The sequence below is a fragment of the Centroberyx affinis genome, unplaced genomic scaffold (assembly GCF_046629955.1).
Source record: "Centroberyx affinis isolate AG114_WGS23_722 - 3 ecotype Tasmania unplaced genomic scaffold, CSIRO-AGI_Caff_v1 ptg000432l_1, whole genome shotgun sequence".
In the NCBI taxonomy this organism is placed as follows: Eukaryota; Metazoa; Chordata; class Actinopteri; order Beryciformes; family Berycidae; genus Centroberyx; species Centroberyx affinis.
This window is the reverse complement of record NW_027279096.1, coordinates 116,452-139,000: the sequence shown is the minus strand read 5'-3', so window position 1 is coordinate 139,000 and position 22,549 is coordinate 116,452. Positions and strand designations below refer to the sequence as shown.

At 43.3% G+C, this 22,549-nt stretch overlaps 2 protein-coding genes across 4 annotated transcripts in view; one reads left to right on the top strand and one right to left on the bottom strand.

The window, feature by feature from the left end:
- The first annotated feature begins 6,242 nt into the window (after positions 1-6,242).
- phox2a (paired like homeobox 2A) lies at positions 6,243-9,529 on the top strand. 3 transcript variants are annotated; one of them, XM_071516837.1, is made up of 4 exons: positions 6,243-6,465; positions 8,512-8,699; positions 9,029-9,087; positions 9,127-9,529. In XM_071516837.1, exons 1-4 carry the CDS (start codon positions 6,243-6,245, stop codon positions 9,527-9,529), a joined length of 873 nt encoding a protein of 290 aa, XP_071372938.1. The 3 variants fall into 3 exon arrangements, with proteins under 3 accessions (XP_071372938.1, XP_071372939.1, XP_071372937.1); XM_071516838.1 differs by having other exon boundaries at positions 9,029-9,107; positions 9,147-9,529; XM_071516836.1 differs by having other exon boundaries at positions 6,252-6,465; positions 8,512-8,716; positions 9,022-9,107; positions 9,147-9,529.
- Positions 9,530-12,698: 3,169 nt separating this feature from the next.
- inppl1a (inositol polyphosphate phosphatase-like 1a) overlaps positions 12,699-22,549 on the bottom strand; it is a 35,028-nt gene continuing 25,177 nt past the window's right edge. Inside the window, exons 17-27 of the mRNA XM_071516831.1 lie at positions 22,246-22,334; positions 21,776-21,857; positions 21,480-21,569; positions 20,511-20,624; positions 19,926-20,102; positions 19,496-19,651; positions 18,994-19,078; positions 17,915-18,004; positions 16,886-17,630; positions 16,501-16,634; positions 12,699-15,918 (exon numbers count right to left, since the gene is read on the bottom strand). Coding sequence (XP_071372932.1) covers positions 15,819-15,918; positions 16,501-16,634; positions 16,886-17,630; positions 17,915-18,004; positions 18,994-19,078; positions 19,496-19,651; positions 19,926-20,102; positions 20,511-20,624; positions 21,480-21,569; positions 21,776-21,857; positions 22,246-22,334 — 1,862 coding nt within the window. The 3' untranslated portion in view covers positions 12,699-15,818. The remainder of the gene's footprint in view (positions 15,919-16,500; positions 16,635-16,885; positions 17,631-17,914; positions 18,005-18,993; positions 19,079-19,495; positions 19,652-19,925; positions 20,103-20,510; positions 20,625-21,479; positions 21,570-21,775; positions 21,858-22,245; positions 22,335-22,549) is intronic.

The window sequence follows — 22,549 nt, the reverse complement described above, 5'->3', positions numbered from 1 at the left end:
AGGAAGTGGGGTTTTTTTTTTTTTTTTTTTTAAAGGAAGAGAATATATTAAGAGGAGTGATGAAACGACACATTTTAGTGACACAGGTAGGGAGCCGGCTGTATGAGCAGCAGCTCATATTGGCTTTGGTTGTTTCAACATAGTGTCAATCCAAATATAGGAGTTATTATACAGAGATTAGGGGAGCAAGCTGCAGCAAATGCTGGAGAAAAGAACTATAGTAATCCTACAATACATTTTAGAAGTATACAAGGCCTATACAAATATCACTGCAAAACTAGCCTATAAGTCTCTATAGGACCTCAACAGAGGTTGTTCTCTCTCTCTCTCTCCCTCTCTCTCTCTCTCTCTCTCTCTGTGTGTGTGTGTGTGACAACCAAACCTCTCTAATATTCATTGTGAGAACACAGAGCTTTAAATGTTATACAGTAGGCCTAAATAGTCAATATTGGCTACGCCAAGGCCTAAATCAAAGTCTAAATCAAAATCGCATTTTAAGAGTGGGTCAAATTCGATGAGAAAACACAGACACACGAGCTATAGGCTATAACAAGGACATTCAAACAAAATCAATTTCAGTGATAGTGAACATTTACTCAATTTCACCAGATTTAGTGTATGTTAAATTATGTTACAGATAATAAATTAGGCTATAAAAAAAGGATAATCAAGATCTTCAATGGCATAATATGTACGAATTAATCGGTTAGTCTCCATTGTTGAACAGGTATGTTTAATCCAATTTTAGGCCTATTTCAGTCATTAGGCTGCAACTAGAATTATATTAGAATTTTGTTAAAATCATTGCAATGGGCTCATTAATGAAGTGATTATGGAATTATCAAATTAACCAACTTTGCATTGGGGGATCAATTCGGTTGAGGAAAATGTAAACTCAGTGTCTATATTACCTCCGAGCCGCAGGAAACCTGTTTTGCCTTTTGTCCCTGTGGTTTCATTTTGTTTCAGCAGCTGGACAGCAGCCGCGTGGCATCAGCTGCACACTCAGATGTGCGCGAAGATGTTGCTCTGCAATGAAAACACCTGCATGATCGGGCCTGTCGTTTTGACTTCAAATAAAGTAAATAATTTAAAGGAAAATGTGTTAATTTGATTGGTGTATTTATATGTGGGCTGAACTACAGCCCTTTGATTGTGTTTTAATGCGCGACAAAAAAGGTTACACTCTGGACCTGAGACTGTAAGTCAATATCTGTCTCAGTCTGAGGCCGCGGAAGCAGCTTTTAGCACATGGGACATGTTACTCTCTGAGAGTTCATGATGGATGCGCCAGGCTCTGTTCGCTTTTCGCTTTTGATTGACAGCTTCACTTGCGGTTCAGACCACCACTGCGTGTCACGGGACAGATACCGGTTGGGCCTCCCGCGTGGCTTTTCTTTGTGTTGTCGCTGTCCCATCCTTTACTCATCCCTTATACCTTGTCTCTGTCCATACGTCTCACCATCTCTCCATCAAGACCGACCATCCATCCATCCATCCCTCCACCCACCCGTCCGCCCATCTATCATAGTGCCCCCCCCCCCTCCACACACACACACACACACACACACACACACACCCCACCTCACGCACAAACACACCTATAGCCTAGTAGTCTACTTGCTTCGTTAGGCCAATCTGCATCCACCATCCCGCGGCCTCTCTGCATACAGCGCGGCAGACACAGCGGCAGACAGGCGGCTGTTCTGCGGCCGGTGTCTAACGGGAGGAGGACCATCGGAAACAATTACCGTCACAGGGAGGCGACGGGAGCAGAGAGGGACCAAACGTTGGGAATTCAATTAGGCCCCCTTCTCTACAGATCATGCCCCCCTTTTTGGTTGAAATAAGATGTTTTCCGACTACAAGGCAAAAGGCCAATTAATCGGGTCTGCGCGTGGCTCACACTGCAGCTTTTTTTTGTCGAAACAAGAGATTTTGTGATTACACGACGGAAACAGGGCGAAGATACTGCTTCAGTGAAAAGTGTAATTATTATTAGGTTATTTAATCCACACTGGCTTCCCTCACTCATAATAGCCTATATTAATAATGGACTAGGGTCATTAAACAAGGCAAGTTTGAGTAGCCTTCTCCCCCAAACAAAACGTATTAATTGATTTCTCAATTGAAAGGCATCTATAGCGTTTCTCTATAATATTCATATAGGGACCTACATCTTTGATTTACTGTGATATTAAAATGATTAGGCTGTAGGATTACTATAGCTGTTACAATGAAAATATCACTGAAGCAAAGAGGTGATAATTGACCCGTTATGGTCACGATATTAATAACGGGCTAGAAACACTAGAAAGGGATAGTCTATGTTAAGTGCGTCCAGTGAAGTAAGGTTTGAATATTCCCTATAATCCCTATAGTCGGGTCCCTCTCTCAGGGGCCTGGAGGAGCCTCTAGGGGCCCATTGTGCTCCCCTCTGTTGACTCAGACGTCATGAATGTAAAAGATCCCCGTTACTGTTTCCGTCAAATCGCTCCATGAATGTAAAAGTCCAAAGTTAAAGCCTCCGCGGAGAAGAAGTCTCCCCCTGCGCTGGAGCACTAAAGGGCGGATTAGCGGCTGGGAGAGACCGGTCCCTTCTTTGAAGGGATTAGGTTTAAATGCTTAAAGCGGGAGAGCTAGGGTCGCTCCTGTGCTGCTCTTTTGGGAGGCAGGGACAGACAGAAACGGGCGGGATGGTTTAACTTTGAAACAGTTTAAGTTTCTCGGTAAACTCACCTCTGAACCCGCCAGACGGGACATGGTCACACAACAGACGGCCTGTGAGCTGTCCTGGGCTGGTGTGAGAGCCCTAACGAAAAATCAACATAATATTCCTCTAATGTTACTATAGGGATTTATAGTGTGTCTGTGGTACTGGATAGTGAGTTTATGGCGACCGTATGGCACTTTTTTTTTAAAAATATATTCTGTGGTCACTATAATATTCCTATAGGAATTTAGTACTCCAGTCAGTTTACAGAAGCCTACTTTACGGTATTTTCAAGTCCTATAGGACCAATATAATATTCCTATAGCCTAATATTCGTAAAGGACTTTGCTGTGACATTTGTAGTAAAGACAGGGGCCTCAAAACTGCACCGAACTAGCCCGCGGTAGGCAGTTTTATAGAAATACTTAGGCTAGTACTCTCCACATATTCTGACTGATGGTGTCATTATCTCAGGGCGGCAGGTGCTGGTCGCAGACAACGATGACATCTCCGTGAAAGAAGTAGCCACCGAGTAAGGCACAAAATCTTTGCAGAAATGACACATCACACAATCACTCCATTGTTGAAAAAGTATCTGATAGGCTATAGTTGCTGATTTGGAATATTCCAAGCTCTTCCCATGCAGGCCAATAATTTCAATGAATTAGAATTAGATTTAGAATTTGACTTGCAATTTGAACTATGAGTAGAACAAAAACTGGAACTACAATTAAAATTGAAATTAGAACTAGAACCTAGCAATAACTAGAACTAGAATCAGAATTAAAATTAGAAGTTAACAAGAAGTAGAACTGGAATCAGAATTCAAATTAGAACCCTAACACGAACAATACCTCATAGCTACAATTCAAATTAGAATTAGAACCATAATGAGAATACGGCGAGAATTAGAAAAAAAATACATGATACTAAGTTACATACTGTGTTCACAACCGAGAAAAGTAGCCCATTACCTTCATCGTGGCGTTTTGCACTTTCTAAATTCACTCTGTATAATTGTTTAACACCTAAACGTCAATCTACTGGTATGAAACAATAGATGGGGCTTCATCAGCACGGCTCTTTACAGGGTATAAGAGGTCTAATGTCTGGCCTTTGCTTGCCCCGGGCTCGCAGCACCGGTTACAGAAGATAATCACTGAGAGGGCAAATGAGCGATGTGTAGCCTTCTTCCTCTAGTACGTCATGAAAAACTGCGCGGCCTCGGTCCTTAAAACAGCACGGATTCCGACCTGCCTAGTGTTCCGCACCTCACACCAACCAGACAATAAACACTTTAACCAAATCTTATTCATAGTTTAACTGAGTCGGGCCTTACTATGCACAGCAAAGTGTGTGTGTGTGTGTGTGTGTGTGTGTGTGTGTGTGTGTGGTGGGGATATCTAATGACATTAAGGAGCATCATCATGCAGCCGCTGGTCAAGCAAAGAAAGATAAGAGCGCACACTGAGCACGCGCACATACACACCCAAACCTAATCAATTTCTCGCGTGCGCGTAAAACATAATTTGGGTTTGCGATTATATTATTTGGTGGGATTTATCCACTAACAAAAAGCCTCTTAATTGCATAAACCGATCTTGAAAGCCAGCAAGCAGCCGTGACGTTAAATAGCCCAAGATTTGGAAGCTGGAGCACGCGCCTCCCTTTATGTAGCCTAACCTACCTGACTGCCGGTTTGAAGCCCGGTCTGTGATGGGGGCCGTGTGGGATATGACTTATCACATTGTATGACACCGAACAATAAACTTAAACCAATTTCTGAGGCGTCAATGCGTTTATGGTTAGCCTGTCGTGGTTGCTCACTTGTCTGAGGTGCTTTCCGCAGCCAATTCCCTCACTCGTCATACATCAAACTGACGCTCACTCCGGTGACATCTTCGTAAAACTGATCGGAATCAAATCAAAGCTTTTAATCTCAGGAATCACCGTCATATCTGGAGGTTTTCCCTCACATAAAGACTTCTGTGGCTGAACCGTGGTTGTTTCTACAAGCCGTTTGCGGAGAGTCAAACAATATTGAACGATTGTGGAACATTCCTTGGTGCTTTCTGCACCTGTGTTTGTAATCGTGCATTAGGATAGATTTTGACAACACTATTATAAATGAATATCATCTCAAAAGTTATCGCGTCTGAAGCACATTATTAGTTTCATTGCACAAAATGATCACACATTAGCCTTTCGCCGAAACAGCACCTGAAGTTGGCCGCGCACTGAAGTTTACATCCTCAGTGTCTTTGCACACAAATGTTCTTCGAAAATGCGTTCATTATCGGAGAATTGCCGGTGAGACATCCGTTATCGGACACGTCGTGCTTCTTTCATTTTCCCCCAAATTTGGACCCGCCATAAGCAGTTGCTCCACAGTATTCAAACGCGTTTACTAATGCATGGGCCGGTGGCATTTTATGCCATTTAATTTTGTGTAACGATACACTGATATTTTGGAGTTCAAAGTCAGTCTGCTTACCGAGCAATCAGACAGGCTTATTCGCCTGTGGCTACCAGTAATAGGTGAGCAGCCTGCTGATGCTGTTTGTCTAGGCTACTTGTGTTTTCTCGGCTCCTAAAGCCTTGAATCAGTAGCCTATCTTGTCAACAAATAGTTGTGGAATAAACTGGAAATTATGTCATTGCTGTGCGGGTCGGGGGAGAGCAAAACAATAATAGACATTAAGCATAAAAGCGCCACACTTGGCTGTGTGTCCGAAAATGGACCTAAGGGTTCAGAGGTTTCATGCGCTGAAAGGCCTAATATGGGCTTAAAGGAAAGGCAGACATTTAGCCAGAACTACCAAACTTCGCCAAATTCTATACGCTTTATCTGACATTTACGTTATAGTTTGTGGTTTAAGTTGGTGAATCATACTCCTTGTTGGACGCACCACGAGCTGACACCTGCGCGCTGGTGATGTTCCAAAGCGCGTGGGCGGTGCGAGCGGTGGGAGGGGGGCAGTCCGTGTCCGCGCTCACTGGCGGTACCCTCCTCCCCTCCCCTCCCTTTACTCGAGAGGCATTGTCATGGAAACTAGACCACCGCCTCGCTATTGTCTCGCGCTCTGCCAAGTTTATTATAAACACTGCGCGAGCTGCACAGTGCGCTGTCAAACGGAGCGCGAGCGGACGAACGACAGTCAGGGAAGGGAAGCTGAACAGACAGACAGAGAGAGAAAACGTGGAAGGAAAGGAAATGAAAAAGACGACTGATAAGAGAGTGAAACTTTAGTGAGAAAGGGGGAAATATCTGGATTTCTTTTCCAAGCAAGTGAGAAAGAGCCTCGTGACAGTGTCACCAGAAGCAGAGAGCTGGAGAGCCGAGAGACAGACAGCTCGAGCAACTCTCAACGGCTTTGATTCTTTTGAACATCACCCAATCTGCAGTTTTTAACCTACAAAAATAAACGGCAACTGAAAACAAAATTGAAACTCCAACATCAGATATTGTGACTGAGTTTTCAGCTAGAACTTCGTTTTTGCACGCCGGGGGTTCCACTCGCTGACCTCCATGTATAAGATGGATTACTCCTACCTGAACTCCTATGACTCCTGCATGGCGGCCATGGAAGCCTCGGCCTATGCGGACTTCAGCTCCTGCAGCCAGGCCAGCTCCTTCCAGTACAACCCGATCCGCAGCGGGCCGTTCTCCAACCCGGGCTGCACCCCGCTTAGCACGGCCAGCTGCACCCTGGGCGCCCTGCGGGAGCACCAGCCGACACCTTACTCCACAGGTAAACTGTTCTGTTCTGTTCTGTTCTGTGTGTTCAATTAAATTAACAGGCAGTTAACCTATTTAACCACGCAGATCCATCTATTCTATTCTCATCTCTGTTTATTCATTTTGTATGTAAAAGCAAATAGAGTTATTGTTAATTAGTCTATAATTGTTTAGAAGGTAAAGTGTCTATCTCGACGTCTCCATCCCCTTCCCTCTAGCTTGACCAATAAAGTAGGTCTATCCCATTAATTGGAAAAATTAATAGAAAATCTGTAGCCTAATGCAAAATATTAAAATGGTTAGTCTATTATTCGTTGTAATTGATCAAACATCTCTCTTTGAGTTAACTGTTGGTTTATTGAGGCCTAATACTCAAAGGTAATTGTGGTTTCATGGGTTTTGGTTCAGTAGACTTAATTCCTACACGTGCATGGGAATGAAACCACTGCAAAAGTCACTGAGGAGAGAAAAGGCCATGAACAATTTCATGGCCTAAATCACCGTGCTGCTAACATTTATGCTACATTTTAGTGCAATCTGCATTTCTAGTAAAGATAGGCTACTGAAAAACTCTAATGTCTATAGAATATTAATTTGCGACTATATTCATCCTAACAAATATTTCATAGATCAGAAGGCAGTCAGGTAATAATAATAATGATAATAATAATGCGTTTAGAAGTTGCACATTTGAGTTTGCCGGAATCAAAGTTCAAAAAGACACACACACACACACACGCACACACACACACACACACACACACTTGTGATACCTCATAGACAAACTGTTGTTAAAGCCTAATGAAAGCTCTCACAATTTTGCCAAAAAACAACCTATTTAAATTTAAACTTAAATAAATGTAAACATTTATTTCATTGTAGCTAAGTGTGTCCTAAACGATTGTTATGGCAGTAATTCGCCACAAAACATATTGCATGTTAGGCTTCATGCTGCCTTTTGCTCACTATCTGCTTAGACTAGCCTAATTTTATTATTTTTGTTTGTTTTGTTTTACTTTTCTTTTTCAACAGTGAAAAACTATCCTTCATCAACTCATTTTCTGTGGGTTTTGAGAGGCTTTGCACGCTCTAAAATGCTTTATGGATGTTTGTCTGGCTGTAGTATAAACTAAACCTATAGTCAATACCTAATTTAATTTTAAAATAATTTTGTATCAGTTATCATCATTCAAATGAAATTGGTTTCTGTTTATAGAGACTAGGCCTACGTGCATTGCCGTTGAATTATATGCTATTTAACATGCTCACGTTTATTCTAAAACATTATTTTTTCAAATGCCTCAAATAGCCAAAGAAGCCTAATTAAATTGTCTTAGGTCTTTATTTGTAAATTTACACAGCCTATATTCCTCTTTTTATCCAACATATAATAGGCTGCCAACAGTGCAAAGAGCCTCGGGGGTTTCATTCAAAATTATATTATAAAAGGGACAAAATCTTTTTGCATACATTTTAAATGAAACAAATAGCCTATTGCACTATATAATAGCACTATTGCTAATTTTTTGGGATAGATTCCAGGTCACTAACAAAATGTATTGGGCCTACTCTTAATATAGCTTGTGCCTTTCTAACAACTTGTTATAATATTATAATATAATGTATAATATAATCTTATAATGTTAGGTATTTGTTTCAAAATGTTAATGTCCATCAAGTTAACGTAGGTCGGTCCTCGGTTCTGATTTGCTGAGTCACTGTGTGAAATAGGAGCTGTGAATTGTGAATTTAAATATTAATACTAATCGAAAATCACTTTCATACCACTGCGTTTAGAAACCACGTTGTTTAACTAGGTTAAGAAATAGTCTACATTGCTTGGCGAAAAAATAACAATTAACGTAAAAGATTACATGAACATTGTCCTTTTTAAAATACCCTAGCCTAGTCGTTTTTTAAAAAGCAATAACCCGCTCGAGGCCACAGTGATTCAAGAAAAGCCATTTTAAATTTACACCGGTTCTCCTGGTGCCTGAAGCTGGCTTATTGATATTTTCTATTTAAACCAGTGAACTGACGACGTTATTTTTTCCCGCAGTCCCGTACAAGTTCTTCTCGGACCCGTCCGGTCTGAACGAGAAGCGGAAGCAGCGGCGCATCAGGACGACCTTCACGAGCTCCCAGCTGAAGGAGCTCGAGCGGGTGTTCGCAGAGACGCACTACCCCGACATCTACACCCGCGAGGAGCTGGCGCTGAAGATTGACCTCACAGAGGCGCGGGTCCAGGTGAGAGGGGGTTTCTGGGAGGAAGATGGCAGACAGGACAGACAGGATTAGGTGTATTTTTAAGGATGAAATTAATTGAGGTATCTATTCAACTACTGAATTTGCTTTCTCTAATCTACAGTATATTTTGTGTTGATTGCTTTTCTTTATGCACCTTGCTGTTGAAATAAAATCACCTACCATCTAATTAATGAATGCAATTAATTTAACTTTGAATGCAATAAGTACAGTGAATTTATTTTGCTGGGTTCTTGTTGAAATGTCCAATCAAATCATCCACGCTGTCTCCATAATCAAATCTACATTTAATGTCTGTGTGTGTTCAACAGGTCTGGTTTCAGAACAGGCGTGCCAAGTTCCGTAAGCAGGAGCGTGCAGCCAACGCCAAGTCGGGTGCCAACAGCTCTGGCGGCAGCACCGGCAGCAGCACCAGCAGCAGCTCTGGAGGCAAGAAGGGTGGCGAGCCGAGGTCTTCCTCGGACGACGACGAATCCAAAGAATCCACCTGCAGCCCCACTCCCGACAGCACCGCGTCCCTGCCCGGCTCGGCCAGCGGCAACATCGGCAGCCCCGCTAGTCTGAGCCCCAGCCCCGCCCCTGCCAACAGCGGCTACGCCAACACCTCCAGCTCACCGGTTCTCCAAGGGCTGAAGCCTCCCAGCTGGTCCAGCCTGGGCCCGTCTAACCCGGCCATGGCCCAGCCTGCCGCCCAGACTCAGGAGATTCTGAAGGCCTGGCAGCCGGCGGACAGTATGACCGGGCCCTTCGCTGGCGTCCTGTCCTCCTTCCACAGAAAACCCAACCCCACCATCAAGACGAACCTGTTCTGAAGCACAGACAGAGAGAGAGAGAGAGACATTCTACAGTCTACTGGAACAGTAAGGAGTTTGTAGCTTTTGTGGACAGAGTCGGGACACGCCCGCTCACATTATAGCCCTGAATTCACTGTTGTAGTCTGCTGTAGTCCAGTGAAGCCCCCGGTCCTGCTGGTATCTGCTCTAAAGAACCGCCCCGTCAAATTCTCGGAAGATTTAAATCTCAGACACGCACAGAAAGAGTTCTCAAAGGTCTGGTCACTGATTTTCACACCAAAAGGATTAAATACGCAACTGTGCATGTGTTGTACACTCAAAAATCTAACTGGGCACGGCCATGTCCCCCTGAATTTTCCCTCCTGCTATGACTGAAACGCCAGAGCTACTGATACAAAAACTGTGTCCATCGATGGCTCTTCCATCGATGAACTATGAGAGGGACAAGAGACTGTCCACTGTCCACTCTACTTAATTGTATTCAACTCTTTCTGTACAGGCCCTTCATTTATGACCTGACAAAAACTTTCCAAGTGAGTGTTAAAGGATGTTTGTATGTCGCCTACACCACCGGTATGATATTTGTTGTGTTCTGCCCTCTTTCATACAGAATTGCTTTGAGTGATATACACATCGGATGTGCATACACATGTACGCATGCACACAAACACACATACACACTCTCATACTCTCTGCCATTGTCTTTTTCCATCTCTCGCACACTCTCACACACACAGATTGCATTGTAGCGAATACTGTCGTGCACTTAGCGGTCCCCCGGCGACAGCGGCAACTCTGCTGAGAATGGCAGTCAGGTACGGGTTTAAAGCAGATAGCTAAACACTAGGCCCCAGTCTCTGCTGGGGGAACAAAACCTAAAGTGTTACCAGCAAGCACAACTTCCTCTAAGCCCCTGACAGAGAGACCCCAGGGGGACCCCACCAGAAGGGACCCCCTAAATCTCCTTGCCGAGCAGAACAGGGCACCCCAAAATCCAATTAGGGCGGCCGGGTCCAGACACAACCCCTCCCCAGTGCATCCCCTCCTCCCTTTCTCCTCCATCCTCCCTGCCTTTACTGTATCAAGTCCTGACCGCCCCCACTGCCCCTCTCATCCTCTCTGTGACCCCAAGTAGTATGCATTCACTACCTCTCTGTCCCATCTTTGCTTTCTCTATCAAACAGTGGGCACTTTGTTCAAATTCAGCAAGCGAGAAAGGCGGAGATGCTGAAGCGTTGTTTCCCCTCGCTTTTCAACTGAAATCTATCGTCAACAAGAAAGATGCGTTAGACACAGAAGACTGGGGGCCGATTCACCGTACCAACTGCCTCTTCCCTCTGCGGTACTGCAGGAGCATGAGGGTTTGAAAGCCGTAGTTGAGTGTACACACACGCTTGGGCACGCATTCATCGATCAGTCCAATTATACTGACTTGTAGTGGGCGTTGGCATCACGGCATGTCCAGCTCAGCAGCAGTCCCACTTCATCATTGGTTCCTACATCACTAACTGAAGAGTTTTTGATGATTCTCCCATTGGAATAATGGAAATGTCTTATTGTGAGAACTCTGGCCTGTTGCAGATGGAAAGTTTCTCCTCTTTCTCAGATGTACTCCAGTTCTGCGGTACTGTAGGGAAGTGGCACATTGCTTATTACAAATGATCCCCTTTGTGATTTTGTTCTGTAGCTGGTGCTGAAATCTGTGATATGAGCTCTAGTGGAACAACAATGCTCATCACACACTCTTTTAATCACCTTTCAGCCCCATTTCACCACAGTCGATGGTGCCCACTCTGGTATGGGATGGGTTTCTCAAATGTATGACTAGCTCAACACAAGCTGGTCAGGCATGGGCAATATTTTAAAGGGATGAAGATAGGCTAGTTGTTGGCAAAGATTCCTGTGTCCATTTTTAATACTTAATACTTTTTGTCTCCCCAAAAGCTGTTTTTCCATGCTGATTTGTTCCTATTACTAATTTGCAATTGTTTGCAATTTTGCAAAAAGCAATTGTCTCCACTTTCTTTCATCTTGACAAGTTGCTTGTGTATCATCTCTATTTTATTGTAATTCACAGAGGCAAAACTGATCTCAGTGATTTTTTGGAAGCCCTGTCCTGGATATCTACTCAAAGGGTAAAGATGTGTATTTATTAATATTTTTTATTTTGTCAGTGAGCAACCAACAGATATCTTTGAACTGCCACATAAAATTTTGTGACTGGAAATTCTGTAATTAGTAATATAAATATTAGGTAGCATTTTGTTAATTTCTTTCACATTGCTTTAAAGATTTATTTCATTCCAGAGCATCTGTCTCAAAGTCCAGTATGTCCATTAAACTATGAATGGGCAGAAGCTCTATGAATGAGAAGTTATAGCACTACTCTGAATATTCTGTCTAATAAATCTACATTATGGAAGCACTACTGCAAGTGTTTAATGATCTGTTTCTTCTGTGTGACTGGATGATGACACGGCATTGTATGGTATTGTTTGTTTATCCAGGGTGGAACCGGGGAGCTCTCAAAATCAACGAAAATGCAGTCTCATGACTTTATCACATGGCATTGCTTGACATGGTTGAATAAAACACCTCAACGGCAGTCACTTTCCTGTTCCTTTATTGAAAAATAAATAGCCGATTTTTAACATAGGTAGAGGAACATGACTGGCCATTAAATTTGCTTTCAACCATTTCAGGCAGTGCAATTCGATGATGGGAATTTTAGGGAAATGTCTACTTTGCAGAGAAACAACCTGAATATCAAGTCTGGTGGAGTTTGCTGTTAATGGTTTTGTCCCAGTGGGGAGATTTGGCTGTCTACTCCTTTTCCTCGCTTTGCCCCCATTCAAATTCTAGTGAGGACAAATAAAGCTCATGGGTTAGGATCTGGGTCTACTTTCCACCAAAATTAATCAATAACCTATATGACAAAATGAGTGCGGTTCCTGCATTTTACCATAAACACTTCTCTTTTATATTTTATTGACAGGTCTATAATTAACCAGACCATGAAAAGCTCACCATAAATATATTATCAGACAGTTTCATCCTCGCATCCTTCCAGTTTTTACTGCAGATGACAGTTTCCTCTGAGAAATGTGGGGGAAAAAAACTAATATAATGAATGAATCTTTAAATTGAGTAAAGATATTAGTTTTTATTTGAAAAAAAATATATAATAATAACATGGTGTCAACAACTTACATTAACTTAACACAAACAAAGGAGGAGGCTACTCCTAAGGCTAAGAAGAAACAAGATAAAATGGTGGAGTGTGAAGGAGAGAACAACAATGACGAGTCTCTCTCTCTTTTGCATACACACACACACACACACACACACACACACAAACACACACCGACACACACAGATGAGAGGCCATTTAAAAAGGACTTAAATGACAGATCCACATTCTCTGTATTATGGCTATTATGTTGTTGGTTGTTAAAACATAAGAGACACAATATACAACACACAGGAGCATTACGCCGAAGGTTCTGTACAGCACACACACACACACACACACACACACACACACACACACACACACAGACACACAAGTAGCTGAGTCTAAGGATGGATGCAAGCTACAAGATTCAAGGATGTGTTTGGGACACAAAAGAAATAATGGGGGGAAAGAAAAAGGAGAATCTCCATCTGAAATGAGTGTGACTGTTGCATCCAAAACCCCCGACATCCTGAAAATACATCTGAAAAAAACAAATCCTTTAAGATTTGATCAAATTCAGCCCCAATTAAACAATATCAAGTTAATTTAAAGATGAAAATATTGTTTTTTTTACTTTTGCAGAGATCTTGTGGTGTGATCCACCCTTTGAGAGAGAGAGAGGTGATGGTGAGGAGGAGAAATGTCTGGGCGTATGTGGATGAAATCCACATCAGCATCTTTCCACATTTTAAAACACTAACATGGTACACCATTTTTGTTTTTGGCTTCTGGTCTCCTTGCCAGAGGGAAAGAGAAGGCAGGATTTACTTAAGGCTAAAAAGAAAGGCAGTCTGAACACAAACAATTCAACTCTTTCCCAACATGTGATACGGACTTTGAACTGCTTAAGAACATATATATATATATAGATAAACAAGAGGTGAAGTACGAAACACGAGTCCTTTCACTCAACGTGACTTGGTTGTGTCTTGTTTTCCCTAAGGTCCGTCAGTCAGCATCTACTGTTGAGGTTTGTGGAATAGCAGCACCATCTGCTGGTGAAACGAGGGAACACCAACAGCAGCCTCATATCATCTGTGTTCTGCAGAAACCTTCATCTCCCAATTTACACCCTGACTCTTGCACTTTTCTGCTTTTATTGTATTGTGAGAGGTGACATCTTCTCCCATATGTACAAAATAATTCTAGGCCAACAATAGAATCCATCTAAAACTGCCAAAAATGCATGGGTGCATTTCAAGAGAAGGAAAAACAAAAGACTTCTTCTATATTAGAGAAAAGATCACTGTTTGGTGATACAAGGTTTTTGCAAGACAATGACAATATGCTGGTTTACTCTAGTGAAGCCCCAATATAATTACCAATAGTTTCATCTACTTGGCTACGTTAACCAACTCCCTGAAAACCGCTCCAACTCTACTGACATGGCACTGCAGTAATTTAGTAAAGCGTCGAGTTTACACAAGAAAAAAAGGATCTGATTTTTAACTCTATATAAACACGTAAAGCCCATCAAACCTGGGTCACAAGGAGTTAAAAATATGATTTTTTTGTCTTCCTCTGTAAATTGAAATTTAACGTCCTCACAGACAATTAAAATGTGAACAGGAGCAACATACTGGGTAAAATATTTCAAGTGATATTTCACTTTGGTGCAGCATTTATAGTCTTACGTTTCCTGACCAGTCGACCACCAACACTGGCTGTCCCCATAACCAGCATACATGTCACTTGTTAACTTTTGTTTTAGGCTACTATAAGGTGTCTGAAAATTAGACTTCTAACATGTATGCCAATTTAAGAGGATAGAGAGTAATTCAGCCTACTTGTAATTATATGGAAGTGTCACAAAATGCCCAAATGTCGGTGGTAAAATCACACTTCAGGGGCAGGTAATGTCAAAGGTTGACAGCTAACAAAATCACTTCAGGTGAGCACATTAGAAACAGAAAATGTTGTACCAAAGTGAAATATGCACTTTCAGCTCTCACAGTGCTGGTTTGGTTGGTTCACTCCATATTCCCTTTATCTTAAAAAAAAACAAAAAACAAAACCATAAATACATGCAGAGACACTGAATCAATATCAATAACAACAGACAACACGTGCTACCATCAGAATAACAGTAGCCAACGCATCAACACAAAAGTACAATCTGAAAAATGTGAGTTGTGCTCACTGTAGCCTGACATGCATCAGGGCTCGGTCCTCTCAGTCGCGTGTTGATGACGTCAACATTTGCTGTCCGCCTCCATCACAGAAGCGTTTGGGCTCCTCAGCCGGAGCTGTGGGGTGACGTGACACTTGAGTGCTGACTGAGAATTAGCTTCTCCCCATCCAGTTTTCTACACTTGACCATTAGAGGGGAAATCACCAAACCTGAGACTTGAGAAGAGGACGCTGTTGTCAAAAGAGCCTGAACTGAGGGAGCAAAACAAATGTGGAGTGTGACTTCAAGAGTTCTTTCCAGGCTCTTAAGACAAAACGTCCTCTTCTCATTTTTTTGTTAACTTGAAAGTCTGAAATTTCCCAGCTCTGAGTTGTCTTTAATAAACTATTACCTCCACAGAAACATGTGAGGTTTCTCAGGGCAAAGCTAGCCAAACGAGCTTTACAGCTAGGATGAAGCTGCAGGTCTGAACTGACGCTACGACACGTGTGCAGCGACTCTCCGACTTGTGCAGTCTCTTGCCATCTCTTGTGGTCAAGACATCATAAATGTACTACACACATGGGTCATAGCCCCAATTCTGGCTGGTCATAATAATATTGTGTCGTCCTGCATCTTCCCCCTAGGTTCAAAGCAGGGGCTATGTAGTGATGCCTGAAGGACTGAAATGATTAGCATTAAATAAGGCCGCCTCTACCACAAAAACATCACACATACAGTACATCTGAAAAAGGACGTTGGTTCAACAAGTGTTTTTGAAAGTAAAAATGGAGTGCAATTTCTCTCAGAAGGCACAGTCTGGCATAAATTGGCACAATCCAGCTCAGCTCAGCTCAGCTCAGTTCAGTTCAGTTCAGTTCAGTTCAGTTCAGTTCAGGCCTGTTTGAGACTTGGTTGCCACCAGGCCAGTTTGGACCAATCATGGACCGGATTGGTGCAATTCATTTTTGCTGCTGCTGCTGCCTCAGGCTCTCCAGCAGGATGCGCTTGTGGGCGGGGTCTAGAACTCCCGCCTCCTCAAGGTCCTCCTCAGTGATGTCACTGGAAAAGTGCATGGGATTGGATGAGATGTAGGGAACACACACACAAAATGAAAAAAAAAAAAAGCTAAAATAGAAGTTACCTGCAACAGGTCATGACAAATAGCGGACAAAGTACTTACATTGTAGTTCTGTTTTTAGTAAAGAAATGCACAGATCTATTCCCTTAATACATATTTATGATTAACATGCTTTGGCACAGCACACAGTGCTGTAAACCTACATGAATATTTGTTAGAATATTTATTAGAATATCAGTAGACCAAGGAGATTATAATTTCAGAGTGACTCAACCTAGCTCACACCCCAACGTAGTCTTCTTACTAAAGTTGGAGATCTTGCTCCTCACCATCATGAGTCCAGATCAGTTTCATGCCTTGCCTCCATAACTTCACAATTTCTACCACTAGGACTGACAACTGTAATAGGTATGTATTGTTTTGAGTCTGCAGCATGCGTTTGTGTGTATGTGTGTGTGTGTGTGTGTAAAGACAAACTCTATTCACACACATACTGCTTCTTACATGTTATATTTCCACTTACCAATGTGTGTACCAGTGTATGTATGTTTGAGTGTGTGTACCTAAGGAACTCCAGGTCGTCCCAGCCGTTGTGCAGCAGGCCCTGCTCATACCTCTCCAGTCCCAGTCTCTGGAGCCACTCCCCCACTGAAGACTCCCCCACCGACAGAGAGGAGCTGCTGCTGCCCCACAGCGCCTGAACAGGGCAAACCAAACACAACGATTTGAAATGCATTCATTTGAATTGTAAGAACTGAGCGTATTGAAGGTTGAATTTTTACCTCGAACTAGTTTGAAATAAAAGTTGAAAGTTGAAAGTAACAAAAAGCCATGTGAAGCCATGAGTCCTTGAGCGAGACACTGAACTTCTTGCTGACTAATTGTATATCATTCTACATAGAACAGTCAGCTAACTGCCTAAAATGCAAATTTAAACAAACTACCCACCTCCTCAGGCAGGTCCTCTGCGATGCTCTCTGTGATAGGGTTTCGAGGGGGGAAGGTTCGGCAGGCGTCCAGGCCGATACCTAACCCCTGTCCCCTGAGGGGGGGCGGGGCGGAGGGGGCGCGGGGAGGCTGCCCGGGAAACTCGCTCTCGCTCAGCGTCTTTGCCATCTGGAGCACCGAACACGACTGGTCGTCTAGCGCCCCTGCCCCTGCCCCGCCCCCTCCCCTCCTGAAACCCTCCCCTAGGGCAAACGGAGCGGCGGGACTGGCTGCCGGAATCCTGACCTCGGCCAGGTCGGGGTACAGCGGTCGGGGTTTGGGGAAGGGGGCCTCGGCAACCATCTCCAGGGCCCCTTTGGGAAGAGGGGGAGGGGGGAAGTCGGGTGGGGGCCGATTCAGCGTGCTTCCGACCGGTGCTCCGCTCCCGCCTCCCTGCGCCCCTGCCACGCAAGCGCCTCCGTCGTCCTCCGAGGACCCCTCCTCACTGATGGTGCGGACCGGGTGTCCTGCCGTGGGCCTGCGTGGGTGGGAGGGCCCTGAGGCAGCAGAGGGGGGTTTGGTTCGTGCCCCAGCCAAGGGAGGAGGAGCTTTAGCTGCCTGGGGATTGGCAGAGGTGGGAGACGGGAGAAGCTCGGCTGACAGAGCAGCCGCTGACTGGTTGGGAACGCCCTCGAGGATGTAGTAGGCGGGGTTATTGTAGCTGTTCTTGCTGACAGATGGATCGTCTGACGAATCCTGCTTAGACCTTCACAACACAGAGAAACAGAATGGCTGTTTTGGCAAGTCCATGTGTGTGTGTATGTGCATGTACTTAACACACACTTTGTGTGCACAACTCACCTTGGGTCTTGACCCAGTATGAAACTTTGTTTGGACCTTGTTTGAACACTTTCAGTTGTGTAAAGATAATTGATGTTGACAATCTTTTCAAGGCAAGTATGTGTGTTTGTGTGGTTGTCTATGTATTTCTATGTCTATGTCTGTCTTCTGCTGATAAATGCATGTGTATGTATGTGAGTGTGTGTGTACCTTGCAGCAGTCTCCTCCTTGCTGCTCCTTTCTCCCTCCTCACTGACCTTTCCCAGCTCTCCTCCTAGCTGTTTACGAGCCAAAGACGGCCTGCATGGAGGACAAAACATAACAGATAGGAGTTAGCAAGTGGGACAAAATGTAGAACATAAAATGTAGAAAACACTTCAAAGAGTAAAGAGGTTAAATTGCCGGTCCACATTGCTACAAAATGTTGCACGTGTATCACGGCCTTTACAGCACTACTATCCTGACAGCATGATTAAAATGTAATATAGTTCAAGGTCTAGTTGCTTTTATCGTCACACAGACAGGCTAGTAGAATTAATTTCAACACAGGAGAAAAATCACTCTGACATTTACAACACATAACAAACTTCAGTGCAACAGTGAACATAAACACCAAACATAAACAACGCAAAGTGTGACGGTATAACACAGATGCAATTTTGCAACATTTCATCTGGGGGCCACCATTTTCTTTCTTTTATTAAGATTATTATGGTATTTCTGCTTTGTTAGACAGCAAGTACAGAGTTGGGAGTGACAGAAAAGATGAGCGAAAGAGAGGGGATGGCATACGACAAAGAGGTTGGATTCAAACCTACAATGTACAATACATAGATCCACATTTTCAAAACAAAAAGATTTTGAGGGCTACTGTACAGGGTAATCAAGCCAAGTTGAACCTCTAATCTACAAGCAACAGTATTGATTGTGATTGCATTGATTGTGGGGATATACACCAGACAATATAGACAGTAGATTTAGAAACCAATTTCCTCTGAACAATTTAGGGACAAATCTTCAAATTTCCATAACTCACCTATGAGCCTGATGCAAACACATTATATAAAACACTGATTCCCACTCAGAATGCAGCTACAAACCTGACTCAGAGTAAAACTAAGATCTTGAACCTGGAGGTATATCTCTGGGCTTATGACCTTTTCTAGCCAATTACATTTTATTTGGAGGGGAGGAAAGAGAGAAGGACTCAAGGAGCCAGAGGACCAAGGTATCTGCACTGACTACAAACTACATCAAGTGCAATGTTAACAGACTACTACTGTACTAACTTGACATATTCATGTCCCACTCTGGGAAGCAGGGTGGATTTCCCTTTAGGTCCACCAGTCTCGTCTTTGTCCACACTGATCCATTCTGAAATACAACAAAGAAAGGGTCAGAGTGCAAAAATTTTAACATCTTACACAGAGTGTCCAAACTATTAGGAACACCACCATATGTCGATTCATGTCTCAATGTCTCAGAGCTTAAAAATCCTTCTTTAACCTGTCTCCTCCACTTCATCTACATCTTCCTTTACATAACATCTCTTCTACATGGTTTAAGTGGATTTAATATGTGAAATCAGTTGGGATTCATGGCTTTTACATGGATTCAATAAATCAGTCTATTTAATGGAATGGGATCCTAATGATTTGAAAAGTTTCTAATACTTTGTATACACTCCTACTCAAATTCCCTGTGTGTGTACTGTAAGGACAATGTTATCACCACTATCTCAAAAGACACACACACACACACACACACACACACACACACATAGTGTACTACCATAGAGTCTCTCTCTGGTTCCCATCCTTTCAGAGGGGACTCGGACCCTCATGGACCCCCTGATGTTTCCTGTTTCCTCCCCACGGTGGGACAGGTAGGTGTGGAACTGCTGCGCTGTGCTGCCGATCATCGACTTCAGAGCCAACACACACTCTCCTGGTAAGCAGAAAAACATGCACATGCTTGAATACAATATTTGACTGGAAAAGATCAATTGTCAACTTGTGGACTAATTGCATAGCTAAATAGCTTAGCTGGTGGCTGACAGACATCCGCCTGAATGAAATAAACTATTTCAGGTACATGCACAAAAACACACTAAATTAAATAAAGCCAAACAAACAGAAGCAAAAACACACAGCTGAAACACCCCTTGCCAATAAACACACACTCCCATATACAACCCCCCCCACACACACCCTCTCCATACCATAGGACTCGTATCCATCCAGTGATTTCACTGTTAGCAGCAGATGTTGGTCCTGCAGGTACTCAATCTCGGAGAGGAGGGGCTTGAGCGTTGTCAGCTGTTTATTGGACCAGCCCACACGCAGGAAGTTGACGTTGTCGCTGCTCTGACTGTCGTTCTCATAACTCTTCTTAAACTCTACAGATGAGAGAGAGAGAGAGAGAGAGAAGGGCGGAGTGGTAGGGAGAGAAGTCAGAGGGAAAAAGGTGGGCAGGAACAAGGGAGAGAAGGAGGGAGATTATTTTATTTCTGCTCTATCCAAAAGTACATGGTGGGAGGGAGGGGGTGCAACACAGGTCAAAAATGGATGCTGGCTCAAAGGTATACTGACTGCCTGAGGGAGGGAGGGAGAGAGAAAGAGAGAGGAGACAGAGATATTATTCTGTGATATCCACCTGGCACAAAGCCGTGTTACAGAAATTGCTCATCGCTCTGTATTGAATTAATGAATGAATGAATGATGAATTTCTGTGAGCTTGTGGAAAAACTGTGTGTGTGTGTGTGTGTGTGTGTGTGTGTGCATGGGTGCATGCACATGCATCTTACCTTCCAGACAAGTAGAGTAGAATTCGATGAAGAACTTGGTTCTGCTCGCCGTCTTCACTATGGCCTCGATGCTCTCAAACTCAATGTAGGCCTGCTCCGAAGACTTTGGCAGGCCTATGGAGAAAAGGGTGGCAAGGAGGGAGGGGGGTGGAGGAAGAGAGGGATGGAAACAGGGAGAGAGAGTGACGATGAGTAGGTGGCGCAGAATTGGATATACAAAGGACAGACGCAGAAATAGTTATTTACTTGTAAATGTGACATTTGGCTGAATGAAAGAGAGGAATGGAGAGATAAACAACAAAGAGTGTGTGCGCTGGAAACACACTACACGACCAGAGCATACTGTGAAAAGCTTGGACACTGCATACTTCAATGACTGACGTTCATAGATTTTTTTTGGCTTGTCAAGTAAAGACGGGGATCGCACACTGAATTCTAACACCATGCAAACCCAAAATCTCATGAAAACATAAGCTCTCACACTATTGCAACACAGAAACAAACACAAACCACCGTGAACCAAAGAAACATGGACGTGGAACAACTTGCTGCTGTATTTTTTTTCCTTCTCTCAAGCTCAACTGTCATTGGCTATTGCTTGTTTCTGTTCAGATGTGAGTAGTTGACCAGCTCACACTACATGAGTACATCAAAATTTGTCCAGATTCGAGTCATAAAAATCAAACATGTTCAAAATCATTGTTATGGTCCTGATTGGGTTGGGGGAAAAAAAATTCAAAACCTTAACCCTCATACACTACAAGATCATTAGTGCTTTGCAAACTACCCAAAACTTGTCATGTAGTGTGTCCTGTGTAAGAGAGAAAGAGGGCGAGAGACAAGGAGAGAGAAAGAGAAACAGGATGAGACAGGGAGAGTGATTGACATACAGAGGAAATCAGGAAAAAGGACAAAGAATTAGAGATGTATTTTCGGATGTATTTAAATGTCCATTCTCTCCACCTGTACCTTTCTTGGAGACAAACTGGGAGGTCACTCCCACCTCGAAGGTAGCAAACACCGGGGAATGGTCACTAGTCACAATATCATCTGTGCAGCCTGACAGAGAAAAAGAATACACACTCAAGTCCCATCTTTCCCCTTGTTCATGAATCATCTCAGCTGCCCCATGTGGGACACATAAAGGTTTATGGCATTTAAGTGAAATGAACCACTATCCCCAGTTGTTACAATTTCACATAAACCTCTATCTCACTCTGTTGAGACAAATGTCTGATCAAACAGCCTTCTGCTAACGGTCTCACCATAGGAGTTGCAGACAGTGTGTGTTTCTGGGTAGGACTTCCACAGGATCCTGTCGCACCAGGATGGAACATTAGTCCTCATCTGGGACGGAGGGAGAAGGGGAAGACAGCATTGTTATCAGGACAACTCACAAAAAGAGGAAATAATGGGTGGGGGATTTCGGAAAACACAGGCAAGACAGGCATTCGTCGGAAATGAAAAAAAAACCACTTCAAAATCCTAGTAAAAAAACAGAACAAAAAGAAAAAAATACAGGGCAGGAGGCATGTCAAATGTCAAAGCCACGTGTTTATATCCCAGAAGGCAAAGAAAAACAAGCTGATCTAGTAGGAAGTGAGCATCTTAAATGTGCTGCATGTAAGGCCAAAGCCCTTGAAGGCCATGCGACCAAGAAAATCAACAATTTACTATCCATGGTTGTGTGTGTGTGTGTCTGTGATCGTGATTGTGTTTAGGTTTATAAACATACCCCTGTGGCCTTCTGCTTCTGCCAGACATACGTGTCCCTGGAACCACGTTCATAACGGTAGGTGGGCGGGTAAGAGATCTCTTCTTCCCCTGCAAACAAGCAGACACACATATTCACTGATAAGGACAAGTAGTAGTTAAGAGTAGTTGAGTTTAAAGTACTCAGCAGCATTTTAACATCAATAGAGCATTATCAGATTCTAGACATTCGTATGACTAATGTAAACAATTGAGACCATCGCTTTTAAGTATTATCTCCCAGCATTCAAAACATATCCAGCTCTCAGTCCAGATGCGGCGGAACA

Bases quoted from the DNA above. Each gene is read 5' to 3' on its own strand.
- phox2a (XM_071516836.1), top strand. From the start codon at position 6,252: ATGGATTACTCCTACCTGAACTCCTATGACTCCTGCATGGCGGCCATG. The intron at 8,717-9,021 runs GGAGGAAGATGG...GTCTGTGTGTGT, and splicing joins CAGGTGAGAGGGGGTTTCTG to TCAACAGGTCTGGTTTCAGA. The intron at 9,108-9,146 runs GCGGCAGCACCG...GCAGCTCTGGAG, and splicing joins GTCGGGTGCCAACAGCTCTG to GCAAGAAGGGTGGCGAGCCG.